Source organism: Lepisosteus oculatus, chromosome 11 (genome assembly GCF_040954835.1).
Source record: "Lepisosteus oculatus isolate fLepOcu1 chromosome 11, fLepOcu1.hap2, whole genome shotgun sequence".
NCBI lineage: Eukaryota > Metazoa > Chordata > Actinopteri > Semionotiformes > Lepisosteidae > Lepisosteus > Lepisosteus oculatus.
The window spans coordinates 20,099,700-20,124,704 of record NC_090706.1 but is presented as its reverse complement, the minus strand read 5'-3'; the positions used below and the strand labels follow the sequence as shown (position 1 = coordinate 20,124,704).

At 39.9% G+C, this 25,005-nt stretch overlaps 1 protein-coding gene across 2 annotated transcripts in view; it reads right to left on the bottom strand.

The window, feature by feature from the left end:
• The window catches only part of kcnt2b (potassium sodium-activated channel subfamily T member 2b), a 186,043-nt gene that overhangs the window by 94,224 nt on the left and 66,814 nt on the right, over positions 1-25,005 (bottom strand). For both annotated transcript variants that reach the window (XM_015349287.2, XM_015349288.2), the window contains exon 2: positions 3,051-3,130. In XM_015349287.2, the coding sequence (XP_015204773.2) occupies positions 3,051-3,130 (80 nt within the window). The remainder of the gene's footprint in view (positions 1-3,050; positions 3,131-25,005) is intronic.

Here is a 25,005-nt window from a genome sequence, read left to right as displayed (position 1 = left end):
ATAATCCTTTTGACCATAATATCTCATCTATCCTTATTAAACTCCTCATTTAATCCTAGTAAGTGGTGTTCAAGACAATCTAAGATATGGAATAATTAGTTAACAGTGCTTTTCTACCTAAGGCTATAATACTGCTATGCAGTAGTGGAGTAGTTGTTCTATGATGGTGGCATCACCCAGCTTCTTCCATCCATTCTCTATGAAAAAATAATGCCTACGAAAGCATGGGAAAACCATAGGATAGCACAGTGAAAGAATGGCACATGATTGCCAACAGGCAGAGTGAAATTCAGAGTGAAAGATTTCTATGTCAATAGAGGTATGAACAATACAGCGGATCCTTGTTTCAGATGTTCAGGCACAAATCATGTTCATAGCAAACAGCAGAGGGGACAAGCTAGAGTCCATTAGAGTTATGGGGTTTTTACAGCATTTGTTCCAGTAAAAGCTCTTGGTACTTGACCCAAACTCATTTTGATGCCAACTTATTAATCATTCACCCAATTAATAGCTTTTTTGAAGATCCTTTACATTTTGGATGTTTTATTTGCACCCAATTTCAGATCTCACCAGTCTTGAAATGTGTTTCTTGTGGGGGGGTCTAGAAGGCCCTGGAGAAAAAATTTACAGTAATCAAATAATGAAACACATCTGCATAAGTGAGAAGCTGGGATGTAGGAATATCTAGAAGTTAGTGCAACATCTTACAATCACACCAACCTGCAGCAAACTACCCTAACTGATCTTGAAAAGACAGTTTCTAAGACCAAAACAGCCAGTGGCTGTTGTCATTCTCCATTTATTATTTTGAGAGGATTAGCTGTCATGAGGGTGTTCCAATATGGTTTGGATTTGATTTTCCTAGGAGCTAAGAATGAAAAGTTGGAGAGAAATCATGCACTGTTTTTCAATGCGATTCAGTTCGCTTGTTATGCTGAGGGTGCAATCAAATAATCAAATCTGCAATTGCAGTCTTGATTCAGAAAACAAAGGAAAAAACAAATGCATTTGATTAGCCACCAGTAAAATAACCTTTGAAACCAAGGTGTGAAATGGATTACTTCCTATCTTCCCCTTACAGAGTGAATCAACTTGTGTTCATTTCTTTTCATTAACTCATTTATCAACTAGTTTAGCACTACCCAAAAACTTGTTCTGTGCACCTTTGTTTCTCATTACACCCTGGCATATTCTGCTGAAATAATTCCAGGCCCTTTGGGGTACATCAGTTTCATGGAAACAAAACAGTGTGTAGCGGCAATGCTTGTTAAAAAGACAGAATTAAGCGTTGGTATGCTCCTAAAAGAGGCCCCATCTCACCCTCCGTCTCTGTGGTGCAGCCACAGAGAAAGAATTCATGCAAGCTGATTTAAGATGTTTTCTTTTGATAAGAAACAAACTCCCAGACGGGGATGCAATTAGCTAAGCCTGGCTATCATGATCAATGGTCATCCATTGGCACCTATCAGTCTAGGGAGTGCCGAATGGACATCTGGACTGCATTCCTAAGTGTCAAGAGTAAGTGACTTATATCTCACCTTGACCAACCAATCAGGGACTGGCAGGGCGTGGTAATACCACGTGGGTCTCCAATGCCCGCCAAACTCTCAACCAATCAGCACACATCTGGGTCTTGATCAAAAAGGGAGCGCAAGCTCAGTTCTGAGCTCTCCTTGGCCATTTTCGCGCATCCTCAGAGACAATCACGTGACAACTGCTGTTGTCTGCAAAAGGACTTGGACTTTGTTCTAAGCGCGAGGCCGAAGATCCGTACGTACTCAGAATTCTACCAACGTGAATGCTCCACTTGATCAACGGCAGCCTACAGTTGGACCCTCGTCGACAACCTGAATAGCTTATTCAGAAGCAGCACTGGACCGGGAACGAACAAGTTTCTTCCCAGGTAAAAGAGTGACTTGTGAGGACTTGCGGTCACACTCTGTGCATAGAGACTTTCTACTAGCCAGCCGGACTGCTGGTAGATCCCCTCGGAGCAACGACTGCCCTGCGCGCCGCAGTTAGATTCCTCCGCCCGTCCTACTCCGAGCTGCACCTTGACTGGTTGGCCGGTAGCCAGAGGACGCCGACACAACGCCCATTGGACAACCGCTGGAACAGAGGCTGCAACAGAGCCTGTCACCTGGTTTGGTGTTCGTGCCGGGAAATTCCAAATCCAAACACAGTGGATAAGTAAACCCCATGTTCTACATTGCGTCTCGAGAATTCAATTGTACCTCAACACAAGTTGTATCAATTTAATTCATGAGTAATGTATTTACTTCCGAGCTTAGAGTAACAGTGGGTAATAACACTGATTAGCGATTTGGTAACCGAACGATATATATTGACATATATTCTCTGTTGTGTATCTCTTTGTGTTTGCATCTCTTCGAGATTATATACCTTGTATATTGATAACCCTCACAGTAAGGTCTGCCGCTCGTATCCAGGCAGACTAGTATATGTTTGGTGCACAGTTTATATTAATAAATGTATCTCGTGTATTGAGCCCGTGTGTGAGCGTTGTTAGTTGTTCTGACGATTGATTTTCTAAAAGCCCCAACGAACAACCTCGTGATTACTGCTACAATTAATAATTGTCTCAGTAAACCCATCAAACCACTACAAGTGCGTTTGTTTACATCTCCAAGTTCTTGTTAGCTCTAATATTCCTTGTTATTTTTGAAAACCTAATAAAAAACCTTCACATCTAGCTACTGTACTATGAAGCTGCACTACAGCTCAAATTGGCTGATCATTGATTTCCAGCATTGATTTGTTAGTGGTTCAAATGTCTGGTATTAATTTATAAACACACAAAAATATATTTTTTTATATTACGACTGTTTTGGAGGCATGGCATTTTCTGTTGTGCAAGCCTTTTTATGAAGATTTTCTATGCAAATTAATTTTTCCCAACAAACAAAATCACATTAGTTTACTGGAACCCTTGACTAATTCTGTCTGGGATTCTGGACAGATCTTATTACAGTATGCCATAAGACTACGGATTTGAAACTCTATTAGAAAATCAAGAAGTTTACACTCACTCGATCTTTGGTTTTTAATGAAAAACAGCTTGAGGCGCTCCTTGAACGTGTTTTCATTCACATAGAACTCCACCTGCACCCTGCCAGAGTAAGAAAGAGACAAAGACAGTGATCCATTAACGCCATATAAAAAGTAATAAATCAGCATCATAGAAGCCTTAAATACACATCACTGCCCATAGAAATTTAAGGAAATGAAATCCATTATAAATCTAAAGACCTACACACTGCAGACAGCTACTATGTCATTTTTTGGTCATTACTTAAATTTAGAACCCCAGTTGTTCATTCCCTTTAACTTCTCAATATTCAGCTGCAAAAAATCCTGGTTCTCACCCCTGATCTGACATGGGAGAACTACAGAAAGATATGCTCATTCTGCACGTAGATTGGCAGGAGCCTGGACTAAGTCATCACAAGTGGGACTTGCCAGCAGGTGAGCTAAGTCGCCTTTAGATGATCAAGATTTTATAAAGACCCCCCTGAAAGACATCAGTTAGTTTGGCACAGAAATGAAGAACAATAGTTATTTGTGAGCAACAGGCAAATAGGTGAAATCCAGGTATGACGGTCAATGGCTGCTGAACTCCACCTGTTGTGATTGATGGTAGCCTAACTGCACAGTGCTGCACTGAGCAAGTCCTGAGACCTCATGGACTGCTGCTGTGAAGCACAGTAAAATTACACTGCTCAAAATTATGCTAGTTTTTGCTCACAGTATAGCGGCATATCTCAAGCCCTGAACATGAATTCTCTAGCACCAGCGCTCTGCTCTCTGTCCTACTATATTTCTGTTGCAGCAGAAATTTGCTGTGACTACTCATTACCATGCTGCTTCAGTAATTAGCATCCACACCTGTTTCCAGTAATCATCAAGACTGCTATTTAAGATACCTTCCCTCCTCAGTCACTGCTCTGTGTTAAAGCCTGCTTCAGGGTCAGAATTCTTGCTGCACCTGTTATGTTTGCCACCTTTGGGTTTGACCTTTGCTTATTCCAAACGTCAGCTGTTTTGTTTATCTCTCAGATTTGATTCTCGCCCAGTTTTTAACTACACCTAGTGCCTAGTGTTTTTCGGACTCGGAACCAAGCCTATCTCCACTGCTGGTTTATACTGCCACAGGACCAAAAATTACACCAGTGGCCTCTTCCTTTTGTGATGACATTCCAGGTGGAAAACAAAGCTACTCATGTAGAAGCAGCTAATTTGTGAGCCAGAAATATAAGTTATGTCACAGATGCTATAATCAGCAGACTTGAATTCCCCTGAAGATTTGTGGGACAAACTTGGATGAGGTATGGCATCCAATGCAGATCAGTGAACATGCTTATATAGTAACTTCTGATTTAGAGTTATATTATGTTCTCTCATGCTCTCAGAATTCAACATTTTGTTACAAAAGATTTCACCTTTCTATTCTAATCTGTTGATTGTCTCTTTAAATGCCATTTGTAAGTATATCCAGCCATCTACTAACTGCTTTATTCATTACAGGGTCACAGGGGAGCTGAAGCCTATTTCAGCAGGGAATGGGAGCAAGGTAGTGTATGACATGGATGGGACGCAAGTTCATTGCAGAGCACACACAAACACTGACACACATTCACCCATTGGATTGTCCCAGAATCCAATGAACTTACCAGGATGTCTTTGGACTCTTGGAGGAAACCTGAGCATCCAGATGAAATCCACACAAATGTGTTTGAACATGCAAACACCCTGCAGATTGCACCCCAGAAATTGAACCGTTAGAAAGTCAAATGCTAACCACTGTGCCACCATGCCGCCCAGGTATAGTTTATCCTTTCCATAATGTTACTAGTAACAGAAGTGTAACTGGTTGGCCCATGGTTTTATTTTTGGTTCAGTTCTGTTCCTCTTTTTTATGAAGTGATATCATGTTTGCAGTTTTCCAATCTGTAAGTACAACTCTCATTCTAAATGAGAACTGAAATATCCGACATAGGAGTATGAATAACATGCCCCATTACCTTAAGACTGGAAAAATACCAGCAGGACTAAGTGAAATATTGGTTTGGACCCATCTTATTCCCTTAAGAAATGCTTTGTCAGTTATGATAAAATTATCCAATACTGTTGGAACTAATTTTAGAACAAGAAATATATATTCAAGACAGGTTTGTCATACACCTGTATGAAGTATTCTTTTTTACAGGTTCACTATATCTTTCTCATCTATTATTCATCTTCTATTTTCATGCAGACTACTTATACCCTCCTTTAGAGTTTGGTTAATGTTGTAGTGCTGAAGGAATGCTGCATATTTCTTTTACTTTGTTGCAATATATTTTCAGTCTCCTTCCTGGCAATTCAAATGTCTATATTATACATCTAGATGGAAACTCTGTGCCAAAACTTTGTGGACCTTTAAAGAACCTTGTCAGCAGGGACTGAAGAACTGAATCTTTGGTCCAGGCAGAACTGGCCCATTCTCTGGAGGGAAGGGGGATTGGCTATCAGCCAGCAGAGAGCATTTGTGAGGTCAGCCAATCCTATCAGCCTACTCTCAGTCAATCAATACCTATGTTATACAGGAGGCCCAATTCCAAGGCAGTTACACAGATCCACTTCACTCCAGTATCATTGGTCTTAAATAGGCTGTGATAGAGGGCAATGCAGAAAATCAGAAGCAATTTCTACTGGAACCTAGTTTTTTATTTTAATGTTTTTCATTTCAGGAATGTTATCTACAGTGTACTCATACTTTATTCAAAATGTCATTTATCATGCACCAGCTGTCACCATATAACACCTGCAGAAAACAGAGCAATACGGACAGATGAAAGAAATGGATGGAAATAGATACTGATATAGTATGGAGGCAGACAGTCTTGGAATATAGAGATATACATCAATAGGTTTAGAGAGAGACACCCTTTTTTCTTGCTCAATCTGCACAATTTATCAATTTTGGTTAATAGTATGCACATGGTGAGATAAGCCTGCTTAAAGAGCCAACATCTTCAAGTAGCATTTTATATGTAAAATGATTATATGCACAGTATACAGTATATAAGCACAAATGTATATACATATGGGCATTTATACATGCCTTAAAACTATTGCATTTTCTTAAAATTAATGCAAAGCACCATCACTCTGCCTCAGTGCAACATGATGCAAATCACTCAGGGATTGCAAACTCATTATCATTTCCCTGTCTCTCACACATAGCAAAGCTGAATGAGGATGTTCATTTTCTTCTGTTGTGACTGGGTAGCCCTCTTCATTGTGCTCAGAGCTCAAAAGGAAAAAGTTTGCCTGGTACACTCACGTGCAAACAACCACCCGCTTTCTGGATTGAAAGGCAAATGAGACTGAGGAGGGGAGGCTGCATGGGTATTTACATGGTGGTTGTGCCTTTTTAAATTTTAACACACTAATTGCACCACAAGTACTCTCATACCAGCAAGTCAGAGCGTTGCCCACTGGGGATGGGTAAGGTTACCCACTCTGAAACAGGGTCTCTGTTTCAGACCTGGGGTGCTATTTGTGTGGAGTTTGTATGTTATCCCTTTGTTTGTGGGGGCTTGGATCCACAGTCCTGAGATAAACTGGTATGTTATTTCACTGCTGGGAAAACTGCCTCTGCTGCAAGTGTGTGTGTTTGCGTCTGTCTGTGGGGTGGTGGACTGGCGTCCTGTCCAGGGTGTTTCGTGCCTTGCACCCGTTGCTTACTGGGATAGTTCTGGTTCCCATTTCCCCATACCTAATTGGATGAAGTGGTTAGAAAATGGATAGATAGAAAATGGGATGGGTGGAAATACTGCATATATTATAATACTGAAATGAATTTGTAGGTTTGCAAGTTGTCAAAAGCACAGTTCAGTGCAGCTTTAATTTGTTACAAAAAGGCCATTTTCAGAGAACTAACAGGTACGTGAATCTCCCTGCTATGCTCTGCACCAGAGAATTTACAAGCAGTTTTTATACTTTAGACTTTCTCTTGCTTAACATAAATGTTGCCTTGTAGAGAAGCCTTTTGAGCATTTTGGACCAGTATCTATTTAGGAGTAGCATTTTGGTCAAACATGCAGATTACAGTACATAATATAATGGTATTTCTGACGAAGCTTATCCTTGTCTTCCAGTAGCTCTGAAATATCACTTGCTTTTTCTATGAACACCCCACACAACAGGTGTCTATTTTCTCTAGCTCAGCATGTACAGAGTTTAAACAAATTTAGAATGAAACAGAACTCCACAATTTGGCCAATGCCTTAACAAAGGTGACTTACAATTGATGGATCAAATGCATATAAGGCAACATCTTTTTAACATACATGCATTAATATACTGTAGATATATTTCTATTATATATGATTTCATTACTCATAACTGCTCATAATGTATTTAATTATTTTATAATAATATTATTTTCTTAATACACTCAAATATGCAAGTATTTTTGCTGATGTATTAAGATTTACTTAATATCTGTACAGTGTGAAGGTTTAGACTCTGGACACGGCTGTCATATCCTCAAGCAAGATATTCATCGTGTTCTTTTTTGTGATGATTCATTTTCTGAAGTTTACAGAGTTGTGAGATCATCATTAACAAACCAAATACAGCGAAAATAAGCTCAGAGGGTGCAACTGAGTGCAATTAATTACAATTTTGTGTCACCACACTTTTCATTTGAAACCATCTTCAACATCTTTATTTAATACTTGGGCTCATTAGGATTAGTTTGTTTTTACCCAGTTTAGAAAATTGTTTGCAAGGAGATCATTTCACTGTTCCCTCTGCACACTGAGGTAACAGAGGAGATGCAATACAAAACCAGCCTGCCACACTGAACCTGTTTTCTTAAGGAAGAGATGAGCAATAAACAGAGAATGTATCAGCATCCTCTGTTTATTGCGTCAGTAATGGATGTATCAAGTGCCTGACTCATAAAGGGCAACTTTTCTGCCTCTATAAAGAACTAAATAAATCAGTAAAGTGGGACTTCCAAGACACTCATCAATTCAAAACCTTCTGCACAAGACATAGGAGGAGTGCTGCACAATCTGAATATTGTATGTGTACTGCTGCTGTTCAGTTACAGGCTCAACTATCTAGAGAGTAGAGTAATGGAATTTACTGCTCAATGTACATTGGTTTTCTTATTGAAACAATCTTTTAGGACATACACAGCACAGCAGATGACATGGTACGACAGACAACACCACACCATGTAGACAGTACATTACACAATGGTACTTTATAAATAGTAACAACCAGAAAAATAAATATGTTGTAGAGAACAATAACTATTAGTGAAAAAACATGGTAGTCCATGCAAAAAGTGCATAGTGCAGAGGTGCATTGAGCCTAAAGCATTGCCATTTGGTGTTGAGGATGCATACTGCAGTAGTGTAGAAGCTGTTCTTAAGCCTAGTGTTCGGTGCTTCAATAGTGTAGTACCACTTGTCAGATTGGATTGGGCTTTATTGCAATAGTGGATAGTGAGAATCTCACCGATTCATAGTAAATCACACTCCTATAATCCTCTGTGCCGTTGCCACAAGCCTTTCCAGTGCATCTTTGTCAAGCATGGTAGTACTGCTGTACCACACAGTGATTCAACTGGTGAGGACACTTTCTAATGTGCTGCAGTAAAAGTTCATGAGTAGCTGTTTCCTCATATTACATTTCTTTAAGCACCACAGAAAGTGCAGGAGCTGTTGTGCCTTGTTCACACTGGGGCCACAGTGCTGTGAGACACTGATCTGCAAGCCAGCGGAATGAGCCATTTCATACAGTAGATTCAGAATCGGAGTACAGAGCTAAACTAGCTCTTATTTGGATAAATCATGATTTACTGACAACTCCTGTGCTTATTTAATCCATCCCTCTCCTTCTGGGTCCTCGTACTGTCTCAATTGAGCATGCCAGTTTGTTAAATATAATAGAAGGGTATTACTGGAACAGCTTTGTTGTGGTTTAAATATTACCTGAGTCCTAGAAAACAATGTGTTTAGTCTGGGTAATGCTCCTCCTCTGTCGGTAACATTTGGCATTCCACAGGGCTCTGTGCTTGGTTATATTCTTTTTAATCTATGTGTTATCACTGGGTAAAATTCTTCACTGACATCAGCTTTCTTTTTTGTACAGATGAAACCCAAATTTTCAAATGGTTGTGTGAAACCTGAAGTTACTTAAGCACTATTTGCCTTGCTTTAAACCATTCAGATGATGTTAAAAAAGACACAACAAGTTTTAGGCAAACCATACACTATATGGGGTAGTGGATTATTGTACATAACGAAATAAGCCACTAGGGAGCACATTTCTGTAAATTGTATTATACTGTGTACTGTTAAAATATTATATAAATATAATAAATTAATGGTTGAAAACTATGTGTTAGGCAGTGGTAGGTTTCATACATGGTGTAGAATGTTGTAGACTTTTCTTTTACATTTAGTTTAGTAGAATATATAATAATAAAAAAACTCACAATGGTAAGTTTCCTTAAAACCGGGGGGTTGCTAAAGCATGAAAAATAGGGATCCCTCAGCCAGATTAGTTGGAAACAGAAGAAGCAGAAATCAAATGGGTGAGAATAAAAAATAACCTGTAGACTGAAGTTTTAAATAGAAAGAGCAGAGCACTATTGCAGCACTGCTGTGTCTGAAAGAAATGATCAGCATCTTGAAAAGAAGCTCAATTTCTCATCGTTTTAAGAGTCCCAGCTGTGCATTCCCCCATTTCTTGTTCCTCTGGCTTTCACCAGCTTTAATTTTAGTGCAGCAGCCTGGGCTGTTTCAATGGATGTATTCAGTGGCAGCCAGTATTACCTTTTGTCCACTACAGTGTAGGTCTAGCAGATGGTACATAGAGTTTGGTCTAGTTTTGACGTAAGCTCTTCTGAATTGTGTCAAACATATAAATACAATGGCATCCGTCAAAAACAGCAAAGGGTATTCAGTAACATTTTTTTGCTTTTCATTTTATGCCAACCCTACAGTGGGACTGCAAACAGTTTCCTTACATCTCAGCTCACAGCAACGACTCCTTTGATGCTTGGATAGAAGGAGGATTGGCAGGCATGCTAGTCTGACCAGCACTCCCATTAAAGACAATCATCTTTCGACACCCTACAAGCTCCACGGTGCCTGAAAGCAGGCTTAGCACTGAATTGAAGAGCGGTACATCTTTCACTGATGTCTTTGTGAGCCCACGTGCACCCGCAAGCTGCAGAAGTTCCAGAACAGACCCATCTGACTATTGTTAACAATGGATTAATCCTAAAAATGCCTCTGGCAGCACTCAGTTAAATATGTGCTGACTTTTGGAAATCCCCATCACAACAGACAAGACTGAGACTCAGACTTGGAACTTATGGGGCAAAACGCTCAACCAGGAAACACCCTTACCTGTTGAGCAGGCAGGAGGCCATCATAATCCTTATTTTCACAATTGGCCCATTTCCATAACTGAGTGTCCAGATTTTCTCTTTATCGCACAAAAAGCAAAAATAGAAAAACCACCGCCTAACAAATGCCAAACTACTCCAAATGGAATGGGATTCTTTCAGCTTTCCGGATTATACTGTAATGAATTCAGATGGAATTACACCTCTTTATAAGCAGTGGAGATTCTGTGTAAATGCTGCACATTCTCACTTTGTTTGCAAAAATATTCTCACAGAGTATCTGTGGATTCTGGAATTCATTCACCTCCAGACACAATTCAAGCTCCTAAACCCAGACTGTAGCCTGCAACGTTTTCAAGATTGGAAAATTGTTTTTTTTTCAAGTTCAGCGGACCAACTTCTGGTGTTGGCATCTGCTTAATACTCTTAAGTAGCCATGTCTTCATGTCACAGGTTTATTCCATGCTGAAAAAAAGAAGAAAGAGAACACAACGTTTCGGCCGTGGAGCCTTCTTCAGGTGTCACACCTGAAGAAGGCTCCACGGCCGAAACGTTGTGTTCTCTTTCTTCTTTTTTTCAGCATGGAATAAACCTATTACTTGTTCCTTTGCAGCCTACGCATGCTGACGCAGCTACCCACCTGAATGTCTTCATGTCACTGTTGAAAGCAAGAACTAAGAACTTCTTGCTTTCAACAGTGAAGTCCAAGATTAATTGAAATCTTATCAATCTCAGCATAACATAAAAACTAATTGACTTTATTATTCTCACTCCTTAATCACTCCATCATTGCATCATGAGCAATAAGTCTTTCTGTCTGAGCTTTCTGTGCTGTTACCAATATCCTCCCTGTGCATTAAGTAAAAGAATGAGGAATTCATGTCATGCACACACTGTTAACAAAGGGTCAACTTCCATTAAGTTCAGCACATTTTGCAGAAGAAAAAGAAGCAATACGAATGCTAATTTGACTAACACTAATTTTTCTCAGAGAGGATATCCAAATAACATCAGGCTTTTCAGAACACCCCACAAAACAGTATTAGCACTCATTGGATGATCCTTATTATTCATTGATAGACTTTTTGTCCTGTATTTTTTCAAGAATTGTTAGCATTTCCCAGATATAATTATAATTTATAATTTCCCAGAGTCAGTTCTAAGGGAACCAATACATCTTATGGCTTTTATTCCAGCTGCACACTTAATTACTTAAACATTTAAGTGCAGTGTGCAATCCCAAATAATGTGCACAGTTATTTAATTCATTTGGCTGACACTTTTATCTAAACTTCCCTTTATACTGTACAACTGGGCTTTTCACTGAGCCATTTGGATTAAAGTTCCACAGCAGATACCACAGTAAGGTCTAACCTAGAATTCAGCCCCAGTCCAGAGCCCTGAAAACTGCAAAACACTCCAGTATATAAACTCAAACCTGTTTTTGGAACTCAAAAATATGGGAGACTATTCATTATTGCTGTAAACAGGTAAGAAGAAATCTAAAATCAAAAGTTAAAAGATATTGGACAGAACTGATTTAGAAAATAATCAATGCATTTAATTAAGGGAGACACCTTAAACTTGACTCAAAGAACATGAAGCAAGCAAGAATTGGAATGACAGGAGGATAGATATTAAAAAATAATTTTGCTTCTGATTTGATATCCATTTAATTTTTCCAAATACTGTGTGTTCCCATGTTAGCGGATGTGATCAAAGGAGGAGAGGGCCGTTGCGTATCTGTTTCATTGAGAAATCTTATCTAAGGCTGAAATCAGAGCCCAGAGATTTAGTAGTTAATGATGAGGAATTGTTACATTGTCTTCCACTGCTGTCTATGGTTCCTTAAATGTCAGCCAGAAAAGGATGATCCAGGGTTATCAATGCTGTTGATGTAAACAGGAAGCATTCTCTTCCATTTGTGTTCAGGGACCCTGGGGAAAAGTGTGTTGCGAAAACAAGTCGCTGTAGCACAAATGCAAAACAGTTTGACACAGTAGACCAGGATTGTATAACAGTAAAAAACTCAACTGTGGCGGGTGATGTCCTATGATTTACATTAGATCAGACCATGCTCCTGTATGGCACTGTATCTGGCTTATATAGATAAAGAAGCCTTTAGACCTCTCTTTACAGAACTACACTGAAAATTAAAGTCCTACTGTGATATGGTGGCTACTACTCTTATACCACCTCTGAGTTCCTTAAGACTTCTGTTTCTGGAAGAAATGTCCTTTTTAATTTCCTGCAGCACATCTAACCACTCAGCTACTGAGCACATTGCAACCAACCACTAAACACTGAGTTACTGGACATACATGCAGCTTAGAACCAACCACTGAGCAAATTAATATAAAACCTGAATGTAGTCCAGCTTAGAACGCTGACACTAAAATTTTGAACATACTGCAGCTCAACACTAAACATTAAACTACTGAACACACTGCAGCTTAGAACTCAAACACTGAATCTATGTTAATCTGGAACTGGGCACTTTTTAGCATTGCCAGTGAGCTAGAAATTACACTGTAGTTCAACACTTCTGAACAAACTGTAGTCCAGCATTCTAACACTGAGCCATTGAACACATTGTAATCCAATAAATCTTTAAGACTGAGCTACTGAAAAACGCTGCAGCCCAGCACTTCCAACACCCTGTTTTTGTTCTAGCAGGAAAAAGTACAAACCCAGAAACAATATGAAGAGGGGAAATATTCTGCTTGAATGATAGGCTTAATAGGCTCTTAATTAAATCTGAATTATAGCCTCGGAAAGAACGTGTCGATTGTAGGTGGTAACCCCTCAGATTGTCACCATGCTACCATAGATGATCATTAATTAAATTCAATTAGCCAGACGTGAGAGTTATTAAAATGGGCTAGATAATAACATCCATTGACCTACGTCTGGTGCAGTTTGTTCTACTGCTTCAAGAGAAAAGCACATCTTGCTATTTATAGCAGACTTCGGCACTTGTCTGGTCAGGACTTACAATGCTATAAGCCCCCGTTTGCTGGTTGTTACTAGACTAGAATATCCATTATATTTATCTTATACAGTGTCACAGGGGAGCATTAGCCTACCACAGCAAGAAACAGGATACACCCTGGATGGGCATTCAGACATGCACATACTCACACTAGGTCCAATTTTCCCAGAAGTCAATTAACCTACCAGCACATCTGGTAGGACACAGCAGAATTGTGAGAGGAAACCAGAGCACATGGTATAACCCCCCCACACACACACACACACACACACACGGAGAACATACAAACTCCACACAAATAGCACTCCAGGATTTGAACCCATTGACCCAGTTCTGCAAGGCAGCAATGCTAACCTCAGTGCCACCCATATCTTATCTAGGATTGGAATACTGCTCTCATACTCTGGGGTTGAGATTGAATTGTAAAGGTCCATTGTAGACTATTTTGTTAAATCCTATCATTTTGGAAACCATGTCTCTTTATGCAATCTGTTTAGACAAATCTCTATACACTTTCGTTTTTTTTTCTTTACAATGTTTGAGGCCAGCATCAGTAGCTAATGCCTAAATGTCTAAATAAATGAAAAGCAGCTTATTAAAGGTGAAATGGCCATGTTATTAAAAAGAAATAAATATTAGATGTCAACTACCCTGTGCATTCTTACAGCCCATGCAGGTTTTGGAAAGCAATATCTTCCAGGTTGCAGTTTTCAAAGGCTTACAAACATGCAAATGCATCAGTCTTGTGAACTTCAATTCAGAGGCCCATTACAGAGCGACAGCAGCAGAATGTTTAAACTCTTTTCTGTTCTGGCCTGCACTGCTTGTGAATGAATGAATGTGAGAGACAAGTCAATGTAATGTCTCAGAAATGGAACAGAGAAATACAAATAAGACATGGAGAGGTTGGATAGTCAATTAGTCGCCATTCGACTTCCAAACTCTTGAATATTTGTAATACACACAAATATTAATCAATTACAGCCTGAGTGCATCACACAACAGGTTTCTACTGGACAGGAAATATTGAAATGTTTTAGAAAAAGCAATGGTGGCTGGCTTTATAAAAGGAATAAATGTTTTAGACCTCTGAGTGGCTACATTTCCACAAATGTGTGCAGTCACTGATCACATTTAACAAGCATGCAAATGTGGTGTTTAATTTGATCTGAAAAGAGATGCCTCTGAATCTTTATGTATTTTAAGAACCTAGCTTGTTCTTGTTTGTTTGTTTGTTTGTACTGTTTGAGTCCAAAACTCGACCTCCAGCCTCGATGAACAAATAAATGAGCCACACATAAAAAGTGAAGAGAAGTTATCCAAATAGGGCCGCCAATAGACTCGTTACTACTGACTGATCCTGGAAAATAAAAATTAAGACGGATCAAAAAGGCAGGAAATGTTATCTTCCAATTAACATTTCTGCAAGCTTCTCTACCATCTCTCTCCCGTTGCCCGCCTAGTACCACAGGTTTGAAAAGAGCAATCTGGAAATAACCAGGGGCATGTGGCAAAGAAAAGCTGGCCTCAGGCCTCAGATAGTAAGATGAGGCTGGTATGGTGACATCACACCCCAGGACCTATAAAAAGCCATCAAACCCCAGGCAGATGGGAAGCAGAATTGTGGTTTGTCTGGGCTGTGCCAATGAGACGTTTTGAGACAGAACCCAGCTGCACACAACCTACACAAGCATGGCTTTGATGTGCAGTGTGGAGGTGGTGACAATTTCCCATGCCTCTAAACTGAATTGGATCAGTGAATTAGACCAGTAAGAAACAACAACAATAATATCAATTACTGAATAAATTCCTAATTACTTAATTCTCCCTACTGCCAAATGTCAAATATGCCTCACTGTTATTTCCCTGATCCTTTTCTTGTCATTAATCTTGACTATATAGTTTGATATTCATATTCAAACTATATAATCAGCTCTATTCATTTTGAGTTTTATTCCATTTCTATTACATTACTATCTATTATTATGTAACCTTTTTTGTAACCTTAATTTTGTGATTTTTGTGATTCTTGTGATTTTTGTTAGCTTGCAGAAAAGACATTTCATTGCCAGCAACTACTGCTACACACTGTACTGTTGTGCATTTGATAATTAAACTTTCATTTGATCTGATTTGTGCATGCTTCCATCATTCCTTAAACTTTATTGTTGCTCCTTTACTGCAGTCATGTGCAGGTTGTAATGCCTTAATTCAATGTTGATTGAATGATTTATCACTTGGGAGAAAGGCAGTAGCCATTTTGCACCAGCAGCCCCATGAAATTGTTCATGCAATGTTATTCCTACATGACTGGTGAACCTGCTTCTGAGCACATGGTTGTAGCAGATGGGCTGCCCATTCTGTGTGAGTCTGGCATTGGGTGTGCAGGACAAAGTTAGAAGAGAAGCAACACTGAACAGTAAATAAACACTGTTGTGGTTTCTGAGCCCATAGTACATGCCAGAATTAAGATCTCTCCTTGTTGGTTACCAAAAGTTACCTGATCTGCTAAACTTTGAGATTTGTGTTTGATAAGTTACATGTTTGATTAAAGGGCGGTCCCCCTTGCATATCCTGCATGTTCAGTTTTTAGATTTTCATCCATCCCTTTTCTAATCGTTTCTTCCTATTTAGGATCATGGGGAAGCTGGAGCCTACCCAGCAAGCAACAGGCACAAGAGAAAGGACACCAGCCCATCACAGGGCACACACACTCAAACCAGGGCCACATTTTCCAGAAGCCAATGATCCTACCAGTATGTTTTTGGACTGTGGGAGGAAACTGCAGCATCCAGAAAAAATGTAGATTTTCATACTTTTTAAAAATCTTTTGAGGCACTTTGACTTGTCTCTGCTCTGAAAAATTTATCAAATAATTTAATTCCTGTGCACCCTGTGTATTCAAGGTTATATACTGTAACAGTAAATGCATGGTACTGCAATATCTGACATCAATAATTATGGAATTATGAAAGCTGCAGATAATATGCAAATAACCTTGCCAGGTTAAGTGCTTGCTAAAATAGACTACTGCACAATTACACTTTTTTGTCTTTTATGTCTGTTCCCTTGTTGATCTGCTTTCTCCAATAAAAGAAACCATAACTTAAAATAACTGTTTCTACTTCTTATGACAGGAGAAGGCATCTGTTCTGATTCGGGAGCTGAACCAAGCCAGTTGATTTTTAAGATTGGGACCTTAAAGAGAATATCTGGAGCATACCGTTATCATACATAACCTAATATATTGGGCATTTTAGTTCATTTGACTTTTGGTTTGGACTTAATTTCCCCTTTAATAAAACTAATTATTTGCTAAACTAAACTAAGCAGGCTCCCATGTTCTCATCGGGTGGTAATTTGAAGTGATCTGCAAACCCCTGCTGCCCACAACTGAATTCAGTCATGCAAAGTTCAAATTCTATTCAAGCTAAAATATATATATATTGTAATGGCTGGAGGCTATTCTCTGACTGCCTTGCGGACACATAACTAATGAGGAGGTGCAGCCGCTAAAGCATTTGGCGAGGGCGCTACAATATTTAAAATATTGTAACAGTTGTGGTCACCAGATATGGCTGCTCTAGAATAAGACTAGATAGGAGTGTTCAGATATTTTCCTGGCCTTAAAGGAATATCCAACTCTGACAGTATGAAATAATTTAAACTTTTTAGTTTTGAGCACAGAAAAATATTAGGGCAGTTGACTCGATTGTTTAAGGTCCTTAAAGGCATTGCCAAAGTCATTCCAATAGACCTCTTCAAAATCAGCAGTGAAACCAACCAAATTACACAAATGAGAACTAAGGAAAGTGCATTTAAAACTGAAAACACTGAGAACAGGAGGCCCCTGTTAACAAAAAGAGTTGTGGGAGTCTGAAACAAGCTACCTAGAATATACACTGGTTTCATTCAAGTAACAGCTGGATGAGAACCTCAGATTTCTTCATTCTGATAACCAAAAAGTTAGATGGCTCTCCTTTGGTTTATAACATCTCATGTTCTACAATGTGGTTATCTTAAATTCACTTAACCAACCCAATTACTTTCTTTAGCACTTTAAAAGACTACTGGTTAGACGTTTCCCCAAGTGGCAAGTAGGTAGGTATTACTCAGCCCTCTTGGCTCATGAAAAAAAACAGCCAAGGACAGAGATGGGATTAATTGACAGATTGCCAACTCTTGACACAACAGCAATATGGGGACTGCAGGTTTGCAGTGATGTCAGTGACATGCCACTTTCCAGCTAAAGCTTGCCCGATGGGAGAGTTGTAGGGCTCACTTATGGCCCTTGTTGTCCCAGTGCACAAAGGGAGTCACTGCCAAAAAGCAGAGTCTGAAACAACTGGCTGCTCCAAAGAGAGTTGGATCCAGATAGGTACAGAATTTCTGTATCTAATTAAAAAAGATCTAATTGCTACACACTTATGTGAAAGCAGAAACCACAACTTCAGCGCTATGGAGTGAGCAGCTATTACTTTTTAAAAAAGATTCTTCTCAAAATGTATTCAGAGACATTTTATGACACTTGTGGACATGCACAGCACAGAGGCAAGACATTTCAAATGAGCTAATCATCTTTTCAAATGCATTGTGCTTGCCACAGCAAGGTCACTTTGGCTTCATTTCTCCTTTCATTCGTTGACACATGCAATTTTCCATAAGGGTGCTGTGTAATCCAAGGCATCCTTGTAACCACTTCGACGAGGATCACCTCGTACTCAGCTCTCATTATCACCACCCAGAGGAGCACTTTTGCAAAAAAAACTGGAAGGTAACAGGGCCTTTTCTGAAAAGTGGGACCAGGGAAAAACGAGAATGAAATGTTTTGATAATGCTGGATTTTTTCAGCTTCTTTATTAGAGCTGTATTTGCAGTTCTGATGTGTAAAAAAAAAAGTAAAATGCTGTCCTTGTGTGCGTGGATACATTGGTTCCACTGTTAAAACTGTATTGTTGTGGTTTTTCCATTTGTGAGTTCCTATAGTTGCACTGAACCTTGGGAACACTGAGATAGGCATTTCTAAGGTAATTTTGCTATAGCACAACACAGTATTGTCCTGGACTAGATTAGTAAGTATGTGAGTTCATGTTGGAAACTATTGGAAACCACAGCAAGAATATTGTAAATCCATGGTAAATGAACAAAAATTTCACAAGATAAATTTTCACACTTAAATTTATTTATCACACACAGCCTTATTTTTTAGAAGGCTGACAGATTACAGACAGTGGCCACCACCCCTCAGTTTTGCCAGGGCAAAAAAAAAAAGAAGTTGGATACTCGCAAGTTCCTCACAAGAAAATCTGTCATCACCAAAAATATGACCTCACCTGGCCAGACTGGAACTGCCGGAGCGACATTTGACCAAAAGACTTATTTAAAATGTATTTAAAGTAAAGGGTACAAAGTACTCTGAGAGTCTGGATAGCAGTCCTTGGTTAAAAACTTCTGACCTACTGGGAAGAGCACACTTAATGGTCCACAAATACCAGTTGCTGCAATAATCTGTTTTTTCTTGGAGGTTTCCCAGAGGAGTATAGAATAAAAGGCAAGGTGCTGGGTGGAACATGTATCTATGCTGGACTTAGTCCAATCAAATAAACTTGACACATACCACTGCAACTATGTTTTCTTTAGAATGAATGGAAGAAGGACAATCTGAATTTATGGAAGATTTCACTCTGCTAGAAATACAAACCCCTTTTACAATAGAACGCCATATACTGTAGTTTGAGATTTGTATGATTTTCCACTGCCTGCTTCGCTTAGCCGAGTGTGAACCAACCTGTGAAACTGCAGCCTCACTAGCCTCTGACATAGCAGCAAGCACACCAGGGGACAGGGTTAACAATGTTTTACATCACTCTGCTTCAGAACCAAGGCTCAGAACTGATCTGCCAAAGAAGTGCCGGCACTTGCTGTTTTTTAACTGAAACAGAAAGGCAATCCATTTGGATTATTTGCAAAATAAAAATGGGCACAGGGTGAAACTTGAAGCTGTGTCTACAAATCGCTCACAACCAAGCATGTTTCTCAATGAAAAGAAACCAGCACTCTCTCTGAGGTGCTTTTCCCTGCTGTGCCTTACTGCACTTACTGCACGCAATGTCACAAGACCGAGCTCAGGCAGTGTAGTGGCGAAATGTTCATAACCACCTCCAGATAACACAAGGCTGCAAACAAAAACCTTCTGGAACTATTATCCAGAAGATCTGGTGCAGGTGCCTCTTTCTATGTGTCTAACTACTTGAGGTTTTAATTGCACACACAGAGAATAGGGTCACCCAAATTACAGTACTTGGGAGGCCTATGTCTTAAAACAAAGACATAGGCGAATACAGAAATAAACTGACCTACCATTTTCCCATACTGGCTCTTCGTGCTTGTTCTGTCCACACAGGTGAGAAAAACCCGAGTCAGAAGAGGTTTTGAAGAAGGATGTGTGTTCGTCTGACTGGAAGGCACTCCTTCCAGCCCCAGCATTCAAAAGGTACTTATACATGTGAGTGCACATCTGGGCCTTCTGACCTCTTCAAAGGCTGATAGGCCTTAGGGGAGCTCTGTGCTTTCATGAGCTCTCCTTCACAAAAAGCATTCATGGGTAGCCAGCACCAAAAGCAACTCAAGTGCTCTTTTTAAGGGCTCTCCAGCATTAGAGAGACCCTTAAATAGACCAACTCACTTTGCACATTCCGAATACAGATTGAAATACTAATAAGAAGCTACGTGGAGAGAGACCTCTTTTTTATCATAAAAGTGTTGTTTTTCTATTCACCCCCATTCTGAGGCTATTTTGCTCTCTTCTTTCTTTTCAAACTACCCCACCACCACCGTCATCTACCAATCCCAGCTCTCCAGTTTCCTCCCTTCATCGCCTCGGTCTCTTCTCTCCTGCCCTGCTAATAAGTTTGCAACCTGTAACATCTAAGGTGGTCCAACATCATTAGCACGGCCTAGTGCCTACTTAACAGGTGAAGAAGTGCATTATCTGGAGGGGTTGCCATGCCGACAGGGTCCTGCTATATCCCAAGGATACAACAACTGCTATATTACAGGATTACAACAACTCTACAAAATAGCTTCTAACCCCCCCCCCCCACACACACACACACACACACACACACACGCCTTCCCTCTTCCATTTATCCCACCTCCCAGCTCTGGTGTAAGAGAAATTATTCTTCTGCAGGTAGCACAGCTGGAAAGGGGAACACAATTAGAAAGATTTACCGTTTAAGTGAGAAAGTGGGCCCCAGGCAGCACAATGAGTCTTTTCTTACAGAAAACTAAATTGAACATACAAAATATAATATAAAGGAGGAAAATAAACCCTTTACTGTTTTCAAGCATTTCAAATAATTTCTACTAACAAAGAAGACAGTAACTTGCACAAAAGAATTAAAAATGTAACAAGTGTTTCGGTTCCAACACTAATTTGTTGCTTTTTTCATGACTGTATATGACTTCTTTATAAAACTTAGAACTCGGTTCAGCTGGACTGAGTTTGCAGCAGCAGTAAAAACAAGGTTTTTTTTTTCATTCTTTTCAAGAGATAAAAACATTTTAATTGCTATGCCCTGGAACAGAAAAAACTTTGTGGAGGCTGGATTGTAGTTGCTATCTGCAACACCCTCATATCAAGAGGAACTGGAAAAGTCAGACCAAGCTCAGTGAAGAAACAAGGATAAGAGGATACAACTGGAATTGAACTGTGAGTGTTATTTTATAACAGAAGAGGGACTTCTCTACAAAAAGAGATTTGGAAGTTTGAAACAAAGTACTGAACCACATCATAATCTTGAGGCTATCATGAGGTCTCGTAATCAATAACCTACTGATGACACAGTGAAGACACACTGAGTGAGCTGAATAGAACCCTCTCATTTGCAATCTTTCTTATGCTCTTATTTTGTAACTTTGTGACGAGAGTGACCTTCATTTAGCTGGAATCAGAACCAGTATTAAAAAAAGTACAAAGTATTTTTTTACACCAACCTCCTGAAACAAACTGAAAACATTTGTTTTAAAAAATGTTGTTTTGGGTTTTTAGTGTTGGTCATGGACCTCATCAGCATGCACATCATGAGCTCATCTGTCCAGCAGGGGTCACCTGTTACAAGCTCACACTGTCTATTTCTCCCAGCTCCTGGAGTCTAAGGTGGGTTTCAAATTAACTCCATCCCAGTCCCACAGTTTTAACCACTCATCCGTACTGCTTCCCTCCCTCTTCCACCCCATTTAGCATTACTCCATATTCCTTCCCTCTCTCACACTCCTGCCCTTGCTTTTTTAAAACTTTGCCCTCTTCCAGAGCATCCATTCTCCTGTGTGATCTAGTTTGTAATCAATAATTGCTGCAGGTTAAAAGAAGCCAGTCAATGGAGCACTAACACCTTTGTCTATAGCTCCGGACACAAGGGGAGAGCACGTCTAGGAATGCAAAAAGAAACAGTCAAAGTGTGGGAAGAAAAGAAAACCAAACAAAGCCCAGATAACCAGAATGGCAGGCAAGCAGAAAGGAGGGCTTAGAAACAGCTCTGAAGGATCTGAAAGCAGACAGGGTGACCCTTCCCAGCCATCAGGAATTCTGCAGCTACATGTCATGAGAGAGCCCTGCCCTCAACCAAGCACTAGAATAAAGAGGGCTCAGCTTGCAGAGATTTGCTGATTTCCTTTCTGACAAGCCCATGTGAGGGAAGAAAAAAAAATTATCCATCTCTTACATTTTCAAGTCTCATTTCTGAATATGTGAGGACAGGATTCGTGACTATTGACACAGCACCTATGAACCTTCAGAAATCTCAATTAGAAACCTCTCAATGATCACAGATGCAGGTTGTTTTTGGTGAAGTACTGTGTGATGACAATTCACTTCCCCACCTAATGTCTGACACTCCAACTTCTTTTCTCAAATCATTCTGATGGTTTAAATTCCAAAATGTTCTGTGCACAGAGTCTAGTACCGTTACAGCTATCAAGTCTATATTAAATACACTCTTCTACTCAGACTGGTAAGTAGCAGGATTCCAGATTTTCTTTGTTCTTTATTTGTTCCTTGTCTGTGTTATATATAGTGATAATTTGGTCCTGGAGGAAATCGAACCAATTGGGTTCTCATTAGGTAAGCAGTATAGATGTTATACAGTCTTTATTTAGGGCTTTAGCTCCAGTGGACAAATCCTTAAGAAAAACAACACTTGGAATATCAAGTATGGGATATTTTAATTTAGAATGAGCACCATTTTAATTAACACAATTAAAGGCTATAAGGAGTTACAAAAGCAAAGATGTCCGATGCTTTCTTCTATATAAAATTCAGATAATTCCCAGCGAGCCTAGAGATGCATCAACTGAAAATCCAAGGGTGAAATGGGTCACAGAAAAGGCAAGAAATGTAATAGCAAAAAAGAATCTTGCTCCTTGAAATTATTATTTATCTTCTGCACCTCAGGCCTGGAACAGCCTAGATGAAAACTGATATGTGTAACAGGTGCCAACAGGAATGCAAACAGACAAAGTGGATAGATCAGGGTTACCTGTCCAGCCTGCTGTGTAAAGCCAAACTCCCTGATCCATATGAAAATGAGAAGCGAAATAAATAATTCTGTGAGCTGCGAGCATAACTTTTTTCACTTCGCTGTTAAGGACACTTATGAAGTTATTCTCATGGCCTGGAATACTCACAACTAAAAAAGCAAATAACACAGGCTCTCCAATGAATCATTCAATAAAGATCTCTGCATATCTGCATATCCAAAAGTGGTCTATACACATTCAATGGCCACAATATTAGGAATCACTACCACCAGTGAATGAAGGGTTGGGTTTTTGCAAGCAGCAGGAAAAGGAAATGGCATCATTCTATCCATCAATTTTCTGAACACTTCATCCATTTCAGGGTCATGGGGGAGTTGGAGCCGATCCCAGCAATCAGTAGGCACAAGGAAGGACATACCCTGGAGGGGACGGCAATCCATCACAGTGCAGACAGACACAGTGTTACACCACGCCCCCGGAGGACTCGTCATTCCACCTCGCATTCCAGCATGGTTTCCAATTAGCCTTTTTCCCCAGCCTATTTAATGCTGCTTCACACTGTCACCTGTGCTCAGTATTAGGTTTTCCTGGCTAGAGCTACCCCCGTCTTCCTGCGATTAATCATGTCTTGGTTTTTGGCTTCCTGACCCTGGTTTGTTCTCCAACTACGTCACCTGTTTATTTTTTGGTACTTTGACTATTGTTCTGTCTTAGACTCTTGGCTTCCGGCTCCACTTCTGATTTGGTACTTTCGCACCGGTTTGTATCCCTTCGGCTTTCGGACCTCGGCCTGTTTAAACGACTACGCCTCTGAAGTTCGTCCTGATTATTCTGTACAGGGTCCTCATTAATATTCCGTAACACACAAGCATGCACACACTCACACCATGGTCATTTTCCCAAGAAGTTCTTTAACCCAACACTATGTCTTTGGACTGCTGGAAGAAACAAGAGCACCCCAAGGAAACTCACACAAATGTAGGGCAAACATGCAAACTCCACACATATACAGTGTATATGTATAGCACCCTAAATCCAGATTTAAACCCAAGAGCCCGTGTTGTGAGGCAGCAATACTAACCACTTCACCACTGTGTTGCCCCCTATCCCATTCTTCTTGCATGAATACTTTCAGTTGATAAAAATGATAATTATAATTTGTAATAACAATTGCTTACACTTATATAGCGCTTTTCTGGACACTCCACTCAAAGGGCTTTACAGGTAATGGGGACTCCCCTCCACCACCACCAATGTGCAGCATGCACCTTGATATTTTGTGTGGAGGAACACTATAGTACTGCATTCCATCAATGTTCATTGGGATTCAATCTGGACAATATTTCTCCTAATTCACAAGACACCCACACATTGCTATCCACAGAAAGAGCCTGGGGATCCTTATTCAACAGTGCAACACAAAAGACACAAGTGGAAAATACAAGAAAGGGGATATAAAACTGAAAACTGGAGTAATGTCTTTATGCAAAGGGTTGCCGGAGTATGGAACAAGCTGCCCAGCCATGTTGTTGGAGCCAAGAAACAGCTGGATGAGATCCTCAGATCAAAAACAAGTTACATGGGTCAAAAATGGCCTCAGGTAATTTGTAAAAAAAACTTCACACACATTCTATGAATTGGCTTCATTACTCTGCTCTCCTCCCAACTGATAGCTGATGTTTGGTGAACACTCATGTGCACCATGGCTGTCGTTGCATCATCCAGGTGGATGCTGCACATTGATAGTGGTGGAGGGGAGTCCCCATTACCTGTAAAGCGCTTTGAGTGGAGTGTCCAGAAAAGCGCTATATAAGTGTAAGCAATTAGTAGTAGTAGTAGTAGTAGTAGTAGTAGTAGTAGTTTTAGTAGTAGTAGTAGTAGTAGTAGTAGTAGTAGTAGTAGTAGTAGTAGTATTAATAGTAATAATAATATTTTGGCCAGTGAGGTAGTGAGCCAACTATTACCAACTGCTATTATAAGAGATGGGTAGCATCGTGGAGCAGTGGTTAGCTTTGGTGCCTCAAAGACTTGGGCC